Source organism: Lutjanus erythropterus, chromosome 3, assembly GCF_056507025.1.
Source record: "Lutjanus erythropterus isolate fLutEry1 chromosome 3, fLutEry1.hap2, whole genome shotgun sequence".
NCBI classification, from domain to species: Eukaryota; Metazoa; Chordata; class Actinopteri; order Lutjaniformes; family Lutjanidae; genus Lutjanus; species Lutjanus erythropterus.
The window spans coordinates 30459470-30482579 of record NC_139319.1 but is presented as its reverse complement, the minus strand read 5'-3'; the positions used below and the strand labels follow the sequence as shown (position 1 = coordinate 30482579).

The window sequence follows — 23110 nt, the reverse complement described above, 5'->3', positions numbered from 1 at the left end:
TTTTGCAGCTCAAGAACCAAAAGAGAAATTTGCAGTCTACCTGGGACCCAAACTTAATCACAAACATAGTTATCTACATGTATGAACTGAAATGCATTTATTTCATTATAAAAAATGCATCACTGCATTCATCACATTTTAGTCTAATGTTGCACTAAGCTTCTCACCACCTCACTCTTTATCACCTGAAGACACTAAGTCTTATCTGAATGCCATGATCTTGTCCCATATTCTGTACTGTGCACCATCTTGGTTTCAGGCTAACAGGACTGCTTTAAATCAAATTATATCACTATAATTAAGCCCTGAAAGTTCTAGATAAAAAAACACAACAGCATCATCACTGTGATGTACTCGAGAAATATAAAATGTTAAGCTTTGATAACTTAATCATGTTCTCAGATGTTCGCTTAGTACACAGGATTATCCATAATGCTGCCCCATCTCCTCTGAAGAGCTTTGTGCAGCCTCGCTCTGAACGGTTGAACAGAGCTCAAAGGTCTGCCTCCAGGGGTGACTGCATCGTTCCAAAATGAAGCTCTGCCTTCTTTCAATCAGCCTTTTCATATAAAGCCATTAAAGAATGGAACAGGCTACCCGACACCCTAAAAAAAACACTACAAATTATCATAGCTTTTCCCATGACGTTAAAAACTGGATTTTAAGCCATCGGTCTCGTCAGCGCTGATCTTAGATGTTAGAGGTTACCCTAGCAGGTACATAGATGTGATATGTTACCCTTGTGGGTACACATGTGGCTAACTTCGCCAGTTATCATGTAGCAATGGTATATTTGTTACTGTAATTTGTATTGTGCAGCCGGTACCAACTATTTTTATTGTGTAAGGCAGAGGCATTGGTAAATTGGTCACTTAAAAATATAGTAATTGTCATAATTAATATTTTATATAAAGTGTGCACACTGTTTGTCTTTTTAACATAAGGCATCTGCACTGGTAACCCAGTCACTTTGTAAGATTGTTATGGTGTATTTTATATTATATTTTGTACCACGCAGTTTGCACTTACTGTCTTTTATTAGAAAAGGCACCTGCACTGGTAACCTGGTCACTTTATAAAGAAGTTGTTGTGTATTTTCTACTGTACAGTGTGTTCTTACTGCTTCTATTAGGGTAGGCTCTTGGATATACTGTAGTTTATTGTACATTGAATTCTTGTTTGTTGTGTCTGCTTGTTTTGTGACTACAGATGGAAATTAGAGTCTCACTAAATCTGGTGCAACCATGTTTTCATTTCCTGTAAATGATCAGTGTCATTGCACACTGTCCTTTTATGAATCAAATAAACTAAACTAAACTAATTTGCACTGTCCACTGAAACACAATAGGGCTTTTAATTTGAAACAGATACAAGAAGTGTTCAGTTTGTATTAAGACTGTAATGCTGTAACTAACAGGGAAAATGGGAGCAGATCGAGACTGAATAGTTTGTTGCTAGTGTTACTTTTTGTTTGTGTCTATAAAGTGTTTGTTCACAGAATGGTGCCTTTTTTCTGGTTTTTAACCATCAGTGATCTGACAGTTAAATTTCTCGACCCCAGCTGTGTTTTTCTGCTCTGCTTTTCTAATCCACGACTTTGTGTCTCATTCCACGTCACCTGCCACAGTATATCCACTTATACTCAGAAATAAATGCCTGCCAGTAATGCAAACCAGTTTAAGAGGAAGTCATTCTGCAATCCAGGTAAATAAAGGCCCTGGTCACTATTTGATGAAACATGGTGTGCGTTTTACTTCCACAGCCAGTTAACCCTTTGCTAAGCCCCACCCTCCTTAGTTACTGTTGCTACACTTGTTAAACTTTCTTTTTTCACGCTGCACATATACTATTTACAGTGGATAATGATGGCAGATTCAAAATTGAAAATTGTGAGTAATTGTTGAAACACAAAGTCTTTAATTCTACACAGAAGTAAACAAAAGCAGCTTCTCATTTCTAGGTGACACCTGTGGATTTTATTGGCTAAAATGATGACCGTCACTAGCAGATTTCATAAGTGAAATAGGCTAATGTAAGTTTATGCTAATGCTTAAACTCCTTGAGTCAGCAGAGAAGTCCGTCTGCAGATGACTTTTTAATATTTCAATCTGACACATTTGAAAAATATGTTAACTTACTTAACAGCTGTGTACATGATATGATGTTAATACTAAAAGACTGAGGTAAAAGGTAGCTCTCTGCAAACATTGGTTGGATGGTGAAATACTACATGTATATGATAGAACGGAAGTAATGTTACTGCAGTTGTCAGCTAATGTTAGTTAGCTGGACATGCTAACGTTCACAGCTAACAGAACAGAAGTTCACCTCATTCCTCACACATGTGCTCCTGTGTTTCACATTTTTGAGAGACTATAAAAAAGACGCCACCGTCCAGACTAATGAGACACAGAATATCTCTCTTCATAGAGCCCCATACACACCGCTTCATCATGGAGAGAAATGCAAAGACAGACAGGCCACTTCCTCGATATAGTTGCTAATCTGTGATTGGACAGTTGCTGTTTGCACGAGGGCCTTACTGAGGGATCAATCAGCATCCCAATAAAATGGATCCTTGACACATTCTGAATTGTGACCATGAATTTGGGAAATGCTGCTAAAATATATTTTACACACAATTACACATTTTTGTATTTGTCATCATCAGTGGCCTGGTTGCTGCCTCGCTGATGCCCACAGCACTGTTGTAATTAACACAGTGACGGCACCTTGTTGTTGAAATGCTATTACAGCAGAATGTTGAATTGTCAAAGCAGTTTGTAGCTGTGTGAAAGACGCCTGCGGCTGTTTGTAAAACAATGTTCTTTCCTGAGATTTTAGAATTGAACGTATCAGGACATTTGTCATTAATGTGACCTCCCTCACAAACAGCTCAAGGCTGTTGAATTTTGCTCTTTTTATCTTTAGGAGAACTGGGATTTAAACTAGATTTAAATATTGACTGTAAATTGTTATGATTTATCATCAAGTGGACATCATGCTTGATTTTTGTATTCAGAGTGACTAATTAAGGCTTGCAGTCGTCTCACACACACACGTGCACCCACACACACAGAAGATTCATTTAAATTTCTCTCACATTCCTCCCAGCTGGTTTTCACGTGTGCGATCCCTGCTGGGTTTTTCGACGTAAGAATAATGAAATCAATAAGTCATCAATATCCAAGCCCATTATAATAATGTGGAAATGAGACAGGTGGTCTGTGTGGCTTTATCTTCTGCATCATTAGTTGAATTCAATCAATGTGCACAGTTCATTAGGCACCATATAGACTTTCAGCCACAGAGGCATGAAAACAAAGCACATTGGCATGGTCCTAGAAATGATTACATGCCAGTGATTTTTATGTCTGTGTTGAATTACAGCAGCTGGTTAGTATGTGGGGCTGTCCCTAAAGCAAAAGCTCCAGATTAAAGACCACTTGTTGGCAAGCTCCAACCCTACTGAAGTGTCTCTGAGAAAGACGCAGAACAACGATGTAGTTCTGACAAAGGTTGATATGATGGTGAACATACTGTGTGATGGTAGAAATTAAGGATGGCTTGATACCACTTTTTATGCCTGATGCAATACTGCAACTTTGAGTATCTGTTGATGCCAATCTGATACAGTCTTTTTCCGCCTTAAACGATTAAGATATTAATAATACAGTTGTCTGGATGTACTCTGTTGGCCAGCTAAAAAAATAATTCTCAAACTGTTAAACAAATGTTCTACTCCTGTGATGAAAGAAATGCATATCCCACAACATGACTCGGGTGTCAATACTGCTTGCAAATAAATAAAAGACATTTAAATAAATGGCATAAATTCGGCTGTTTTGCTGCTTCTCATTGGAGTTACTGTGACACACCTCTCTTTAAGGCATAATACTCAAAGTTTAGTTCAGCATTTACGTGATAGTTTAGGCTAAAGGATTGCATTGTATTATACTTTGTTCCTCCTACCCCGGTGGTATTTGGCCAGTATCAGACCAATAAAGATTTGGCAGTACTGTTTCCACCATGGAAGCTACTCTCGCGAGATCTTGCAAATCCAGCTGCCTCACAAAACAACGTGACTTGGGCAGCAGGACTGTTCACCACATTCTCAGGTGACATGAGAGTGACAACTAGTGGAGGCAACGCACCTCTAAGCTGGTTTGCAAACCACCTCAGAAGAGGAGAGTGACAAGAAAACATGGAGCAGAGTGAAAATGTAAATACAGAGCAGGAGGCAACCAAACCCAGTAAACTCAAAAACTTTTTTAGTTTCTAAAAAAGTTTTTTAGTTTCCTGGATCCCATCCAGGATAGTATTTATTTGCACCTGTTACCCTTAAAACCTGTAACAAATTAAATAATTGTTTTAATAATAATTGTTGTTTAGAATCTTAAAGCTTCCATTTTGAAAGGACTGAGTTGAATCTTTTTTTTAACTCAAGTGTTGTCTCGAGGGATGAGTGGTTGTTTGGGTTTGTATGGATGATCCAAATAAAAGAAGAAATTAATCATATGCGATGACATTCAGTACGCAATGCTTATTTTAAAATGTCTTTATTTAGTTTACAGACCAATTTCTGTATCATGATATATACAGTCACCATGATATAAAATTCTATATAACATGAGAGAAAGACTTTGGCCATGTTGTCCACCCCTGTTTCTGACTTTGACCTGACCTCTGACCTCTCTGTGTGAAAAGAGGCTGAATTAGTTCATATCCTTCCTCTGACATATTTTTCTACACCTGTGGGATTTCTGGATTTCCAAGACTTTCACATATCCTGTGGTGTGCATCATGTGTGCTTTTATCGAGCCCATTGGTTGCATGGAAATGACTGAGTTTATCTCATCTTTCATTTCCTCCTTGTATCATCATAATTGTGTGAGCGATAATGCTGATGCTGTTTATTTGGAATGAAGATTAATGTACAGTCACGCTGCCTCTGTCCTCTAGTGGAGATGGATGTGGAAACTTTGATAAGTAAACAGTGTCATGTAGAAAAGTACTATTGAAGCCTGAATTGGTCTGACTGTGCATCGCAGTCAAACCACCTGTACAACCATGTTGTCCTTTTAATATACCTTGCAATATAGATGTGTATGATGCCCTAGTTGAGGCCTCCGCTGGCTTTTAAAACACAGTTCTGTTTTTGGCTAAAGGGACCAGAACTGGTACGTAAGTTTGTCACGATTAATCCATCACTTCATTTCTTCTCACCAGTATCTTTTTTTAGATTCAATGAAGAAATGCACAGTCACCTTAAGCTCAGGAAAGATGCTTCAGAGCATCTTAAACAGCAGTCAGCTTTTGCAGTTTGTAAAAGTTTTGTAGATAAGGTCATTCTATGTATTTGAATGTGTGTAACTGTGTGATAAAGGGAAAGGGTGTTGTTGGAAAAGTAGTTGTCCCTCCTTGTATAAATAAATTTTAAAGGGCTTGTGTAGACAGGCAGCAAATAGTGTAAGTATACAACAGGGTTTTTGCCATGGCACTCCAGTGTGTCGTGAGGAAAGTCTGAGTGTGCTGTGGGATTTTGAGGCACTTGCACATTGTTATTGAAATATACAACTATACAAAAAGTTATAAACGGATTTTAGTTTACTGTATCAGTACTTTTTACACACTCCTTTCCCAATACAGAGGTAAATTCTATACACTAAAAAATTTTTTACTTAAAAACCTTCCATCAAAGCAAACCCCAAATTTTGCCATTTGCACGGTTTCTGGATGGTAGAAATTATTAGAGTCATCAAAGGCCTTGATTGATTGACTCTTTGCCTCTGATTGGCTAGTGTGTTTTGTCTCTGTTGGGTAGGTTGATTATAGAGGCTGGTTTTGCATGGATATGAATACAGGTGTGCCTCAACATTTTGGCATGCCCCAAAAAACAGTGGTGTACACTATGTCTGCAGTGTATCCTTAGCACCTACTTGTACACTTTCATTTTCAGTAAGTCACACTCACATTCATTGATGCTTCTCGTGGGAACTTGACAGCTGTGGACAGGTCCTTTTTCCTTTTCTCTTCCATCTGCAAATACCCATACAGCTAAAGGCCTCAGTATGCTTCAAACAAAGTCCTTGTCAGAGCTTTTGAAGCTTCCTTTGTGACAGTTGAATGATGGGAGGCTTTGTTCAACCATTTTTTGAAGTTTTAAAAACAGGCAATCCAACAATCGTGCACACTTTAAGAAGCAACTGAGCCCTTGCAAACTTTCTTTTTTCACTTTTGGGACAACACTATGAGTGCCTTTGATTGGAGGGACTTTCTGAACGTATTCCCACTGTGCAATTTATGTGTGTATTCAAATAACAAGAGACACAGAATTCTTGGAGGAAGATTCGTAGGAAGTGCGATGCAGCCAGGAGGGTGCTAGTATGCTAATATGGATTATTTTTAGCCTTGACTTTGAGCGTAACAATTCGTTTCAAGTATACTGAACCCTTAATAAAACTCCTGGTTGTGAATAAAAATGTTTGTCAGACACAATTTTTTTAAATATCCAGAAACACTCGTTGTATTTCAAGAATCATCGAAATGTTATGCATGACGAATGTCATGTTAGGTCTTCTCTGGCCTTCCAGAAGTGTCCAATATCTAACCTGTTGCTGCCAGCTAGCTAAGACATGCCGGGAGGAGATCGATGCTCTGCACCATTTTAATAACCTTCATTTATTGCAGGCCTAACAAATGGAATAATCAGGGGCCATTGATCGACACAGTGAGCGGGGCTGGGGGCTGTATGAGAGCTTTAAAAGGGTGCAGAGGGAAAAGGCCGGAAAGTCCCCTGGAGTCCCGTGCAGTTATTAATGAGAGGAGGACGGCAACCAATTACATGCACAGACTTGAACAGGAGGAAATTCACACACACTCACATACACGTGCATACAATTTATGCATTTATATATCAGTCTCTCTTCAGTTCCATCATTTTTTTTATCACTACAGTATCAGAGAGAGGGTCAGACCTTGTGTATGAAAAAGCAAAGTGCTGTTAATGCACATGCTCCTTTACTCTCCTGATTGTCTCTCACAATCTGTCTCTTTTTTCTCTCCTCCTCCGTTACCGTCTTTCTCCTCACACAGATTAGTTGATTATTGGAAATCCATGAAGTGAAGCATGCCTACTTTAAAACCTAATTTTGTTTAGGCTCTCCCCTCAGATTAATGCTAACAGTCTAATTAACAGGCTGGGCTGCCCATTTGATAAAGAGCCACTTGTTATGGGTCAAAAGGTGCTTTGTTCACAGTGGAAAGCTTTGCTTTGCTTTTCATCCCTGCTCAACTTTCACTCTTTAGTCGTATTGCTGTCTTTAACGTTGCTCTTTCTTTTGATTACAGTCCTGCTTAAAAAAGAGAAACAGCTGAACCCAAGAACAAACTGAATGCAAGTCTAAATTTGACTGAAAGTTAATTTTTGATCCAGTATCTTGAAAAACTAAGGGAATGCACTCAGTAGAGTGCAGCTCTCCACCAGGCAACCCAAAAAGAATTATAGATGAAACCTTTTTGTAAGCACCAACATCTTGGTTAGTAACTATAATTTAGTCACTGTACATATTTTTGCCAGTAAATCTAATGGATTACATTATTTTGTAATTAAATGACATAAAACTAGTTACTCTCCAGCCCTGTTTGCCATAATTAGCACATAAATTCTTGAGTTATGGCCAAAAATGTCTTTTGTGAGGTCACAGTGACCTTTGACCATCGAAATCTAATCAGTTCATACTTGAGTCCAAGTGGACACTTGTACCAGGTTTGAAGAAACTCCCACAAAGAGTCAAGTTCTCACAAACGGGATGACCCCAAAACATAATGCTTTGCTATGTTTATACAGCTTGCAACCTGGAACACAGCAGTATGACATTTTACTTTTGATAACAGCATTTGAGCTTAACACCCTGAGCATGATATCAGAGGAACATGTCCACCATGGAAATATGGTGAATGGAATAACGTGAGGTTGACCCTACAATAGAAATTTGTGGTGATAATGGTGATGAGTTCAACCCCTGTGGTAGACATCACATATTTAGGTATTGCGGTTATCATCATAGCTCTAGTTTTCAACAACTCATTTGCCATTGAGGTCATGATCACCACTGAGCTGACTGAAAATTATGTGGTTATTTGTAGTTTTTGATTTTGCTCAGAGGCCTGCTTATCTCACAGTTAAAAACTGTTTAGGACTGTACAGACCTGTCCACTTCTGCCTGCTTTCATTAATGTTTATTTCACCTTAATGGGAACTACCCACAACCATATGTACAAGGTCTAAGGTCTGATACGTTCTTATTTTCTGCCCAGTAAATTCACCCGTATCATCCCTTGAAGACAGCCCATTACTTTCAAACTGGTTCAATAAATTAACTTCTTGTTTTTGTTTTCGCTGTTTTTGTTTCCAGTGTGCATGAGGTAATATGTGGAATAAACAAGCAGATAAATCAATGACAATAATGTGGACCACATCTGTGTACCGTCACACTCGAATGCCACGTTGCACCGTGATGATGAGCTGGAACAGAAAAACACTATCCCTCATTCATCTGTTTTATTCTTATGCAAATGAAAATCAAATGTATTATAAATTGCCTGCATTGGATGCTGGACAGAAAAAAATAATTTCATCTGGGTTGTTTATAATGGGATGTTAATTATCTCGCCGTCTTGAGCCACTTAATTGTAATCATGATCAACGCCAAGATGATACAACCCTGAGGGTATGACTGCAATACTTTGTCCGTTTGACTACTACCTAATTAAGTGCTATTTTCTGTGGCTTTTGTGTATTTTGAGTAAAAAAAAATAATGTTGGTCCTTGTTGACTTAAGAAAATGAAATGATAGCTTACCATCTCCTCAAGAGAGTCAACAGTTTTCTTTGACATTTTACCTGCCGTGACAGTTACATTTCTTCTCTCTCTCTGGAATTTGCATTAATATGTCTCTAAAGTGAGCTGTCATTTCAGCGGTTGTATTTTAAAGGGCAAACCTGCCCTGCTCCACACCCCCAGTTGAGTCTGTGTTTTTCTTGTCTATCTTTTAGCTATAAATGTCTTTTCCCAGGAAATTGGTGTAGCTATTTTACAGCCCCTGCAGAGCTTGTAGAGAGCAGGCACACTTACATGCATATTAATAGTTAAATCAGATAGTAACAGCATTTGGGTCAGTGTCTTTCAGTTCTTCATAAGTGCGTTTCATGTATTTATGCAAGTGATAGAGCACACTCCTGTTTGAGCAACATAAAATAAAATAACTTTCAGTAAGGTGTTCTTTCTGTCAACAGTGGATCTAACTTCATCACACCTTTCTTTAAAGAGTGAGGATAAGAAATGCACAAGCTTGGGAAAGATAATGGAAATACAGCATAGTATAATGACATACTATACTTTCAACTGGTTAATAAGCAGTGGGACCACCCTTTACCTTTCAAACAGCTGGAGTCTTCATTGAATCTTCTCACACAGGTCCTGAGTGATGTGTGCAGTTTTTTGAAGGATGAAGGAAGTGAAGATCTTCACAGTATGTCCCATGAACCCCCACTGAGTTTTAGATCTGGTGACTGGGGAGGCTGTGGTTAGCTTTTAGCGTCTTTTTTGTGCTCATGAAAGGATACTTGAGCTGACATTGGATTCACACAAGTATGGAACCACAAATTGGCGACAGACAGATGTGTATTTGAGGCATCCTCTGGCTTCTACTGGCAACCTCCAGGCTCTCTTCAGACATTTGACTGGGTTGATATGACTGTGTTATCCTTTGTCAAGGCCTTATATAGACTGAAACAATAAGGCAGGCATTAAAATCTGAATAACTGCAATATGTGAAATGCAATGTAATTTAACAAGCTTAAGTTAGCATATTCATATGATATATGACAACAATTTAGGATATTTGGGAACAATTCGTAGTATTTCACTCCAAATTACTAAAGTCAGTGTGGTCATGAGTGCACACGATCAGTCAGTTCTCTGTTGTTGCTGTGTGCCACTGCATGGTACAGCTCATCTTGGCTCAACTGAACATGGTACCAGGTACTTTTCTCAATTTCTTTTCCAACTGCAGCTGCTACCCCCTCAGTGTAGGCGGGATTCTTAGACTCCTCATTGATCTATAGATGGCAATGTCAGCCAGTCAGTCGGCTGGTCAGCTGTCTGCCACTTTGGTCCAGACCCAAATATCACAACATGTATTGGATATAATTTGATACAATTAGATACAAACATGTATACAGTTAAATTTGGTGCAGATGTTCATATTACCCTCAGGATGAATTGTAATAACTTTGGTGATCTCCTGACTTTTCATCGAGCGCCATCACCAGGTCAGATTTACAATTTAGCTAGCACCCCAGTGGCCTGCACTTTGTTTAATGCTAATTAACAAATGTTACCATGCTAACACGCTTAACTAAGACGCTGAACATGGCAAACATTAAACCTTGTAAGTATTAGCATGTTAAATTGTTATTGTTAGCACATTGACGTTGGCAATGCTCTCAAAGCACTACTGTGTCTAAGTACAGCCTCACAGAGCTGCTCTCGTGGCTGCAGAGTCTAAGTCTTGTTCAGGAGTATCATGCAGTTGTACATGGTGAAAATTCTGTGACAGAGCTGTCACCTTAGTTTCAATTTTCACACTAACCAGGGAATTGTGTGCATCTAATCAGAAAACTTTTGCACCAGTGCCTGATCATCGTTATGTACACCATACAGGTAGGAAAAGGGCAAATAAGGAGGTCAAGTGAAAATGAAGCAATATGATGTGGTGTGCCTGTGTGTGGATGCATGTACATGTCGAGTCTTGTCCTGCTGAGTCCCACTAGTACACTGACCTTTTCTCTGTCGGTGGGAAAGCAGAGGCCGCCTTAATTACCTTCACAACAGCAGCCCTCCTAACCCTGCTTAGCCATGGGATGTCACATAACCCATACACATAACATGTGCGCCATAGGTCTACATTACACACAGAGACAGTATCTCACTTTACCTGCAAAAGGTCATGTGGCACTATTGCAATGACCTACAAGACAATGTTGTACGTGTACAAACTATCAGATGGCTATGCTGTAGCTCTGTATGTGTGTGTGTGTGTGTGTGTGTGTGTGTGTGTGTGTGTGTATACAGATGTTGTAATTTCTTTACCCCGGTACTGACATTGTCCTGCCTTGACATATGGACAGCGAATGTATCAGAATTTTTTAAGCCATGTTTTCTGTGTGGGAATTTTGGTCCAGACTCAATGATTTGACCTAATTTCAGTAAAACTGTATTCAAGGAGCGGCAAGATAGAAAAAAAGCCCTGTTGGGAACTCCGCATGTAGCTAACCCATGGCTAATTGGAGCCAGGATGACATGCAGGGCCTCGTGAAGTTGAAGCGCCATCTGTTCCAGAGTAAACGCTATCAGGCTTTGATTCACAAAGTGACAAGATGATGAAACAGTGACTGGTCAGCTTGGGTCAAGTAGTGTCATCCTGCTGTGTCGATGGCCAGTATCAGTGGCAGAAATGAGAGACTTATGAATCAATAATCCAGTGACCCTCTTTTAACCAGCATTCAACATGATTTTGTGTACAAATTCGATTATATGTTAGTGATTGTCAAATAACAAAAAAGACTGAAGTTAATTGTCATGTTTATTCCAGGGCTGCAACATCTCAGAGGTGATGTCCTTAAATGTCTTTTTGTTGGTCTAAAACCCCAAAATATTCAGTTTAATGCAGGAAATCTCTATACTTGAGAGGCTGAAACAGCTTTTTTCTGACATTTTTGCACTTAATTGATCAATTAATCAATAATCAAAATAGTTTAATAGTTGCCTTCTTTTTATCATTTGCTAGAGTTGCAGATACAGATTTACTGTATATGACATTTCACTTCCCCCAGGCAAGCAGCAATCCTTATTGTTGAACCCTGTTTACTAGGTTGCACCTATTGAGTCAACAGAAAACAAACAAACACAAACAGGTACAGACGTGAAGATATGAAGATATGAAATACAACAAGACAAGAAGAATACAAGAAGCTGTTCAAAGACCTGGGAGCATCTGGAGACTGTTTTATTCTGGGCACTTTACCCAATCTGGATAACTGGACTAAAATGAAGAAACTGCACAGTGCTGCACTACAGCATTGGACTGTATATAAAAAATAGAAATTACTGTCAAAAGTCCTTAGGTAGTAACAGGATAGTTAACCCTAAAATGAAATGAAAATTTGTGATCTACTCACCCTCATGTCAACTGAAGGTCAGGCTTAGGTTTTAAGTCCACAAAACACTGCTGGAGCTTCAGTAGAAAACAGTGTTGCAGAATCTCCCAAACAGTGTAAGTCAATGATGGCCAGTTTTCAAATGTAAAAAAACAAAAACATAAAATGTTCCAATTCTGCTTGTCTGGTGTAATCTAAGTCTCCCAAAGTCCCGACGTGCCAAGTTGACTAAAGAAAATGTTATTTACACCATGTTTTTAGTCTGAATCTTCACTGTAGATCCTTAGCTTGGAGCCACGTTCACATGTGCGCTGTTTTGTGTGTGTTGTGGTGGGGTGCAAATAGCATGTCAGCACTTTAGGAGACTTGGATTATGCCAGACAAGCAGTATGGAGGCATTTCATATTTTTCTTTTTCCAGTTGTTTTTTACTTTTGACAACTGGTCACCATTCAGTTACATTGTTTGGGAGATTCTGCAATGGCGGCCCTGTGAAACTCCAGCAATGTTTGCTGACTAACAAAATAAACCTGACCCCCAATCAGCATGAGGGTGAATAGATAATGACTGCATTTTAATTTTTAGGGGAACTATCCCTTTAAAATTTGTTATCGAATTACAATACATTTTTTGATAGTCGATAGTAATGAAGCCATTCAGTTGGCGCCGTAAAAGTGTTGAAATTCACAGCCTAAGTTGTGTTCGAGTGCAGGCTTAAAGCAGCTGAGCAGCCTGTCTTTGCTGGTGCAAGTCTCTTGAGGTTAGTGCTTTGTGTGTGTCGTCATTTCAACGCAGTAGAGAAACAGGTTGGGTGACAAGATGTCACACAGCCTTAGATTTTCTGATGCACAAAGAAATGTGTTTCTAATGTGTCCACGGTGACGATGGAGTGATGGCTCACTGCTGCTGTAGTTTGCACTCAGGACACCTGTGTCCTAAGGTGTCCGAAGGCGAGCTCAGGGAGGACAGAACCCTCCCATGGAGCATAAAGGCAAAGGCTCGCTTGATCTTGATTTTCAGTATGAATACAGACCGTGAAAGCGGGGCCTCATGATCCTTCTAACTTCTTGGGTTTTAAGCAGGAGGTGTCAGAAAAGTTACCACAGGGATAACTGGCTTGTGGCGGCCAAGCGTTCATAGCGACATCGCTTTTTGATCCTTCGATGTCGGCTCTTCCTATCATTGTGAAGCAGAATTCACCAAGCGTTGGATTGTTCACCCACTAACAGGGAACGTGAGCTGGGATTAGACCGTTGTGAGACAGGTTAGGTTTGTTTCCCTGTGTGCGTCAGAACTTGCCACATTAACCCATAGATCAATGGTGGTTCTGTTTCAGAGGGCCTATTTTCTCTTTCCGCTTGCTCCCTGCCCTGGTGGTCCTTTGGATCACGGTTCATTACCTTTTGTGGTTTCAGCCTGTTGTTGTGATTCTACTCTTCCATTCTGACATTTATTCATCCAAAGACGGGCCTTTGCTTGATCCGACAGTGACAAACCTTTGAGACTGCAGCTTATGTTCCCCAATGGAGTGACATTAGCCTCAGTGTTAGATATAATGGAATCTCTGGGCCAGATGAACATGTGGTCGGGAACAGAATAACTCCTTTCAGTAACTACTGTTGAGTTTCCCCTGGGCCAGACACTTAACCTTCACCGCACCACTGGAGCTTCAGTGGCCAGCAGCAGCAGAATGAGCCTTACTGGATAATTCCCAGGACGGACCAGAATACAAGCATTTGTGCTCGGTTTGAAAGACTGAATGTGGTTTTGAAAACCATTAAGAATGTGGTCTGTCTTGATCTGAGCACTGATAAGGGACTTGAGGATAATGTTGTGTTCTGTGTCCTCTCCTCCAGATGAAGACAGTGAGTGTGGCGCTGGTGTTGTGTCTCAACGTGGGAGTGGACCCTCCGGATGTGGTTAAGACCTCCCCCTGCGCCAGACTGGAGTGCTGGATAGGTGAGTGAGCCCACACAGACACACACACCAGAATGAATGCAAAACAGACAGGTACTCAACACAACACAAAGTGTGAGATATGAGAAGGTCGGTTCCTCTTAAGCATTAACTATAAATGATTGCAATATTGGAGGGAATGATAAGTGATCATTCCCTCCAATATTGCAAATCAAATCGCAATTGCAATATAAGTCAAAATAATTTCAATTAGATAATTTTTCAAAACCTTTCAGGCCTATTGTGGGTCATTTTGGGTCAAAAATAGCATCCAGTTGACTTATAACTCAATCAAATCTGAATGGGAGGCTCAATGTGTAGCCCACAGCTAATTCAGAGATGTTGGGCTCTGAGATGGGAATGACGTCAGACCTGAGCTGACTGCTTTGCAGTACAAGAAGTTGGAAAAAACATTTTTTGTGTTTGATAATGATGCATTCTGTGGTATATTGCACGTACAAACACTGTAGCAACATGTCCACAGACAGTAATGAGTGTTTCACTCATTCAAAGAGACAAGTGCTACTGAACAACTGTTGATGCACAGATCAGCCACCTTGGATTTTGAGGTCAGGGCTGATGGGATTCCTCTGACTTTCCGAAGTGGATATCTTACTACAGGGTGTGTTCCAATCAAAAATGGAATTGAAATTATGCCACCATTAGGTTGATATTTCTGCTATTTAATGAAAAGTATTGGGTGGATTGCCATGAAAGCTACTTGGTCGTTCTGGATGTAGAGTCTTACTCTTGTTTTTGACATATAGCTCAGAAACATTTTTATTGCCCTGGAAGAGAGACACATTGCTCTGTCCATTAATACTATCTATTTATGGTGTGTTGAAAACCAGGCAAAAAGCTCAAATGAAGAGGACCTGTCACATTCAGGTCGGTGGCATTTCTGAGTAGTCCACCTTATCCTGAAAATAACTATTATATAAGGCATGCCTAGCTAAGACATCTAGACTATGCCAAAAGCCTGGTTCAGAGGGTTGTTAAGAAGCGGTAAGCCATTCAAGACTACTGTCAACTTTAACTTGACAGTAAAAGTTTAGCTTTTACATTGCAGCATTGAGGGACACACTGTCATTCCCGTGGGAGCTCAATTCATAAGGCCTCTGTCAAGTGAGGATGAAGCAGTCTGCCCCCACCAGAACCACACGACTTGACACAGAACAAAAACAAAAGAACCATCTCCATTGAATGGGAACCTCAAAACCATTGTTTGGCTCCCCTGAGACTGCTTGACTCTCAGGAGTGAGGAAAGCACATGAAAGAGGGAACACAGTTCTTAAAGTGTCTGTAACTTTCACAGCAGCTTCTGAGGACACTGAAATTTTGCAGACCTGCCACTTTGTTTTTGAGCTATTTGGAAATGTTTAGGGGTACAGGCAAGGCTGACTTCCTGAAATGCAGCATGGTATTTACAGCCTAGCTTTCGAAGATGTTGGGACGCTGCATAAAACAAAAATAAAACACAATGTAATAATTTGTGTATCATTTTCAACTTGTACTCACTTAAAAAAAGACAGTAAGGTGTATTCAGCGTTTTACTCAGCTCCATTGATTTTTGTATGCTGCAGGGTTCAACATTAGTCAGGACCCTATAGGCCATATGCAAAGTTATTCTGTGGCCACCAAATATTCCATGCAGGTGGCCACCAAGTTTTATCCCCATACTGCGAGCCTTCACCAGCACACCATTACAATTCAACAAACATCTTGATTCCTTCACACCTTCAAACATTCCATGAAAATCGTGAACAGTACTTGTCGCCGGCTAGCTACCGATATGTTGAGGCTACTGAAGTCAGGGTTTACTCAAACTGCTAACACCCTTAGAGAGGAACAAGAAACACGAAAGGCGGGCTATGAATGGAAGCATGGGTGTAAATGTCTACAATATGTCACATGTAAAGACATAATGTACTGTGGTGTGTGCTGCCAATTTCCTCAAATGGCCAAAAGCTGAAATAGCTGAAAAGCTAAGTTGGGACACCACATCACAATTTGTGGAAAAAGTCGACAGTAAGAGTCACAGTTGAGAAACTTTGTCTTAAGTTGGGTTACATTGCCTTTTCTGTACTGTTTTTACAGAGGTTCATATTTTGGCCTCCAAAAATGTGCTCTGGACACCAAAACCTAAGGACTGAATGGCTTATGGGGCCACTGCTAAATATATTAGCATCTATCCCTGTGCTTAGTCTCAGTTTGCTGCTAGCAACAACAAGGGTGTTAAACTTTTTGATATTTTAATACTTTAAATACAATACCATATGTTTTTATAACAATACAACACTAACATTTGATAGTATTGAAAGCACCAGAGCTATATTAAAGAAAATATCTAAGTGTTCATTCAAGACCTCAGTTCAGTTCAGTCTTTATTTTCCTGCCTGAAATGTGGCAGTGATCAGTGACTTTCTCTGTACCAGCACTGTGTGCAGGTTGTTAATTTAAAAAGAAAGAAAAAAGTATTGAAAGAAAGAAAAAAAAAAGTGTACCTAGGACTTATGGAAAGAGGTATGCTGTCATCATTCATCATCATTTTTTATACCAGTGTTGTATCCAATTTTAACATTATGGTGTTGGGACTTCCCGAGCAGCAACACATATCAAACAAAGAGACTCTGACCCAGTGGAAGGCATTCAGAAAAACTTACTAGAAAAGCCCATCTTCTAACTGATGCAGTAGTGCAGGTCATAGAGAGGGATTGGTATTTAATTGAGATTGTTTCATAACCAGTGAAAAACTCTTGCAGTAGGTTTAAATAAAGTAAACAGAAGGTGTAATTTGACTGATGAAATGTATTGTTTTGTTGTTGTTGTAATGGTGCATTTTCAGTAGGCCTTCGTGATAAAGGTAGTGGTTTCATTTTCTCCATAAAGCATATCAGTATCACCTGTAAACTGGCCAATTCATCTTTCTCTGTCTGCTGAGCACAATTTGATCCATCCACAATCTATATTGTGCTATTCTTCATGCCATATTGATTTACTCTCATCAATATTTCAACCTATGGAGCTGCTGCTATGTTTTTTCAAACCCTGCTTTGGATTTAACTGGGGGGAAAAGTCTCTGATGCTGAAATCACGACAGACCAACTACAGGCCTGTGTATTCATGGCATGGAAGTGTCTTTTGCCTAAATTCTGGATAATGCTACCTTTCTTGTTTGAATTGACATGCTAATCATTTTACTGGATCAGTTTGACAGAAACGTAAATGTTTGCAGTGAATAAGCTAATTACGACTGGTTTGTCTGCTCCAGATTGAGTGTGTGTGACAATTGTGTGCCGTGTGTGATCGCAGTGGGTTTCCACTCTGTGTTTCATCTGCAGATCCTCTGTCGATGAGCCCACAGAAAGCCCTGGAGACCATTGGGGCCAACCTGCAGAAGCAATATGAAAACTGGCAACCCAGGGTGAGTGGGTTCACATGATCCAGCCTCCCTCTGTTTGATGCATGCTCCTGTAGTGAACAGTGACCACATACACTACGTCACAGCACTGTGTGTTACATACAGAGTTGAACCAAACAATGCTTCCCATAAAAAAACTTAAAAATGAAATAGAATGAATCGTAGGCACTTCAAGACTCGACCTTGGTCATATTATATTATTACTGATCGATTTTGGCATCCATTAAGCCATACTCATGCTTTTTCAACGATGGTTTATAGATTTTGGCAGACTATTCCGAGTATCCAAGCTGTCTTTCAAGCTTTTGCCAATTCTGTGAACCTAACTATGTGTCAGAAAGGGCTTTTAGCACAGTATCATCCATTGATTCTAATCACGTTTTTGTGTGTCTCTTGAAGAACATCAGTCTGTTCTCACTGATGTGTTCAAGCGCGACAAATAATCCTGGTACGGATGAAACCTATGTAAAGCTGTAAGAGCTTTTAGCCCCATTAGCTGGTTCAGTCTGTGAATTTGCAGAAAAAAAAAAAATTATTCTACGTGACTTCATGAGGTTATTCACAGCCCTGGTGTGTGTGAGCATGGAAAGACAGTGACTGCAGCTGTTGCAGTAACTCTGTGGCTGCTAATTCACTGTGTTTACGTTTAGTGATCATTTCATGTGTAATTCGGGGTTAATTTTAGCTACCTCCCTGTGTCAGCTCTAATTCACTTCCTGTCAGCACTGTGCCAACAAAACACCCACATGCTCCTGACAGTGATTCATAGTTTTTTTTAACAGATACATCATGTGGTCTTGTCAATTCAGCTGTTATAACTTTCTGTGTGTGTGTACATGCATTTGTATCATTGCCAGCAGCAGCAGTTATCTCCAGCTTCTTGCTGTGAGAGAGCTCGGTGTTTTCCCAGCGGCTCCTTGGTCTGTTGTCCTCTGCCAGCACCCCATCAGCCTCCCAGCCTTGGAGGTTTTGTGCTTGAGCAGATGGCAAGGGCAGCCCCCTTGTCCCTCTCTCCTAAAACGTTCCTTAAAACATTTCTGTGTTAAGACAGGACCCTGATGAGATGACAAGTAAAGGCTGAGGTGAAGAAAAGAAATCTTAACTTAGTATCTAAAAAATGGAACAATGAACTGCTTACATTAATTAAATAACCTGTAATTTAAACATCAGAATAAAAAATCACCATGTCGCATGTACAGACAATATTAACTTGAGAGCAGCTATAGCCACAAACAGACAATAAAACAAAGAGGGACCTCAACAGTTATGTTTCAAGGTACTTCAAACACAGTGGTTGTTGGTGTTTTCATCTGGAGACTTAGAGCAATCAGTGAGTTTGTCTGACCTGACCTCACCAGTCTGGTGCATCGTGAAATCCTTCAAGTTTTGCACCTTTTCGGCTCAGAACATGGTCAGTGCGTCAAGTGCTTGATTCACGATGGTGTGGTAAAGGAGGTCTCTGTAAAATGTGGGCACAACAGTCTCTGATTTCACGTTGCTTTGCCAGCCGGGGTCCTATTTTGTCCGTTCTATCAACCAATAGCAACCTTGAGTCCAAGCTGGGTTAGCATGGCTCTTATCCCTGTTCTTCTCCACTCTGACTGGGGTGGTCTGTGGCGCTGCATCCGGCTGCATGGTTCAATGATGTTGTGTGCACTGTGCATTGGATGCTGCTCTCCAAAATGCCTGTGCGTGTTTTTCTGTCATAGGTGGTGTGTTTCAGCAATAAAGCTGAAAAAATAGCCGGATAAAACAAAAATGTAGTGAAGTTTGAAGGAGCTACCAGCTGCAGCATCTCCATGTGCTGCCATTGTCCATTACTTTAGAGGTCACAGCTGGATGATCCACCATGAGCATTTTAGCATTTAGTATTTTAGCCAGACCCAGCATGCATGAGTATGTTTGCTTTGGGTCACTTAATGTGCTCACCAGGTCAGTGCATTTCACCAGATGCTGATAAAATACTGTTAATCATAACGCATAATGCATCTATTCTGAATTTTGTTGCATCGCTGTGTTTTTTTTTTTGTACTTTTCACAAACTGCTAGCTCCGTGTCTCCCTGACACCGCCTGTGCAATACCGGAAATAAAAGTACTGAAAAGGATGATGACAAAAAATATGACTTACAGTTACAGTTAATTACTTAAACCACTGCCACCCTGCAACTAGATTCTCTGATTTAATTTTCTCTTGGCATTTTAATGTTGGAATGCAGAATACGTTTGTGGCTTAAATTGATACAACAAGGTTGATACAATGTCAGGTGGTCTTTGTTTTCTGCCTTTCCTCCATATCTTTTGCTTTGCTCTTCTTTCTGTGTCAAATATGTGTCCTGTGGGGAATAATGGACAAAAATAAACAAACACATGAAATCTGATCCAAGTGGTTGGGCTGAGTTGCATTTGCAGATATTGGATTTGCATTGCATTTCAACCCACCTGCGAATATGTTTTAAATCCAGTCAGAGAGGATTGGATTTGATCATTCCTCTTTTTTTTTTTCTTTTGAGACTTTATAACAAAATGTCTGTTTGGTATTAGGTATGTCAAAAATTCAATCTCAGCTGTCTGTCTGAATACAGCCTCTGAGGGACGGGTTGAAGGAGATTCTTATTGGCCAGGTGGAGAGGAAAACTGAAAGGCAGAAGGTGAAAAAGGGACAAGTTGTGTGATACCGAGTGCAACTGGCCACCGAAAAAACGTCCTAGGGACCTCAGGAGGCACAAGAAAAGCAAATGTGTGGCTGTTTGGTAAGATAGTAGAGAAGTAAAACATGAGGTAAGAGGAAGTGGAGGAAGCAATGTCCCAGGAGAGAGCAGCTAAAGGAATGTAGGCTCAGGCTCAGTGACCCGGGAGGTCAACAGCAAATGGTGGTAGGAGTGCAGGGGGAGGAGTGGGAGAGTGAGAAAGCTGTTCCTTTTTTTTTTTTTCAGCCTGAGGATTCACAGCTCTGCCGCACCAACACTGCAGAGCAGCGTTCGCCAACACACCTTACATAAACTGTTGACAAAGCAATCAATTACACAGCAGCTATTTACCCGCTTTGTCACCGCAAAGAGAGATCCTATAATGAGTTCATTTTGAATGGGTAGAGTTGGTAAACATCAGAGCCAAGAGGAAATCTAAAATCAGTTTTGTCACATTTTCCTTTGTGCTGCTGGTGGTGTTGATATGTAAGAGTGGAGCGGTGTCCATAACAGTCGAGCTGCCCAGAGAGCTGAGCTGTGCCAGCCTGCTGTCACAAATCCATTTCCCTGTTTGCTTCTGTGCTCTTACATTAACGCTCATGTCCAGAAAACACAGAGAGAAAGGCAAACACATTCTTGGCTGCTGCCCACTCACTTTCTCTCCCAACAGTGCATCTTGCTTTTCTTTTTAAAACACATCTCTTTCTCTCAGTCCATTTTTCATTATCATTTTCCTCTCTACAAAGTGATATTTCTGTCAGTCAACACTCTCATGTGTACATCTTTACCGCTTCTTGTTGGTACTAGTTTTCTTTGCCTGCGGATTTGTTTTTTGCTCATATGTATATGTGTATGAAAAAAATGTGATGAAGCCTTCCTGCCTCTCATTGGCTCGGGGTTCCAAGCTCTCACAATAGATGCAGATTATCCAACATACTGTCCAGCGGACAGAGCATATGAGACCCAACTTCAGTTTGCTCAGTCAAGCAGATACTGCTCATCTACATACTTTTGGGAGACTTGTTATTAGTGCAAATCACAGCATGACAAGTTAATTTTATTGGACACATGACCCCAAAACAATATTCGTTCATAGACATATTGATCACAGTCTGTATATCAATTTATCAATACATGATCTGTTAACAGTGCTTAATATTGTCATTGTAACAACCCGTATTTTTGATACTATTTATTTCTCTGCAAAAGCCATTCAGTATGTACATCTGGATTCTGTAATTGCCTCTTTATACAGTCAATTTTGTTAATTGTGCCTTCAATCATGGCATTCAAACTACATACCCAAACACAATCAAACATGTAGCAGACATGATGCAGAAGACAGTACACAAAAGTACAGAAGAAAACATTTGATCATAAGTTCATTATTACTGTGTTAAGTGTCTTAATTGTTTCTTTTGGACTAAATTGCAAACAGAAACAAAAGTTACTCTATTTCTGTTACATTTCCTTTTGTTTACAGTAAAAGAGTTGATGGTCAAATCTACCGCAAAACTGACTTGATTAAGTGATCTGTGTAGCTGCCTTTATAGCTGCGTTGTTTGAGCTATCAAGTTCACATTAGGGCTTTCAACAGTCATCATTGTGATTATGGATTAATGTAGTTTTTTTTTCCAGGAAACTGATTAAACATGAAATCAAAAAAAGGAAATATATTGAAAGTGTTTTCCACAGATTGCCAGAGCACAAGATAACATCTTAATGTTTTTTGTTTTTTCTGACCAACAGTTCAAAACCTAAAAGAAATCATTCTGAATCAGTTAATTAATTAATCCTTACAGCAATAGTTTGGGTTTGCTCCTGTTTTTGTTTTTCCCTTTTTCTAGCATACATACTTTCTTTATGTTAGCGATAGCATGGTAAGCTAGCAACCAGTCAGTGATAAAGATCTTGAGTCAAAGTGGAACCTGATTGCTGCTAGCAGGGCTTGTGTGTGTGCTGCAGACACACTTTCTCTGTTGCCTTAATGCTGTAGTGAATGCTCAGGTTCTCCTTATTTAGATTTTTCAAAATATCCCCACATATAATTGCGGGTATATCCCTGTGGTTCTTTTTACCTCATGGATGTTATGAGCTGCAGTTGCTCTGGGTTTGTTTTCCAGCATGGGTGTCATTTTGCTTCCTAATGGCAGCCAAATGTATCCCGTGTCTCACTGATGAACTGGTAATGGGCGTCATATTCCATCATAGAAGCGGTGATGCTGTGTATGTGGTTGCATTTGCAAGATGTGGCTACAAATAAATGATCATGTGACACATTCTGGGCAGCAGTGGGGATGTAATGATGCATTGATCTGGATCAATATGCCGATTCAGTGTTCAATGATCCAATATTATCAATGCAAAGTGAAAACATCAATCCATATCGTCATCTTGAAGAGACTCCTTTCACTTTGAAAAGCACATGGCATGTCTGTGTCATAAATGGACACTAGAGTTAAGTCATAAAATTGTCATTTTTATAATTTCTAATAATTTAGTTGCTTTTTGTGAGTTGACATAAATGTAACTGAATGTGTTAAATGGACATATGATATTGTCTGAATTTGATTGCAGACCCCTGAATTGAATCGTATGGTTGTTCAAATAATCAATATAAAATCATATCACGATGAAACTTGTTACATGTTACAGCAGTGATGGCAACATGTGGGTCACACCAACATAAAGAGTAGGCGTAGCTGGTTCTGACAGCAGCACAACCAACACGCATCCTGTCATTTTAGTGTCCTCACCTCATGCGCAAATTCATCTTTTTTAGTCTCTCTCAGTTTCTTCTGCTGCACAGTACCTTCAATGTGTA

General features: G+C 39.9%; 1 protein-coding gene across 1 annotated transcript in view; it reads left to right on the top strand.

The window, feature by feature from the left end:
* Positions 1-23110, top strand: part of rptor (regulatory associated protein of MTOR, complex 1) — a 215648-nt gene that overhangs the window by 10778 nt on the left and 181760 nt on the right. The window contains exons 3-4 of the mRNA XM_084715786.1: positions 14078-14180; positions 17519-17601. Coding sequence (XP_084571912.1) covers positions 14078-14180; positions 17519-17601 — 186 coding nt within the window. The remainder of the gene's footprint in view (positions 1-14077; positions 14181-17518; positions 17602-23110) is intronic.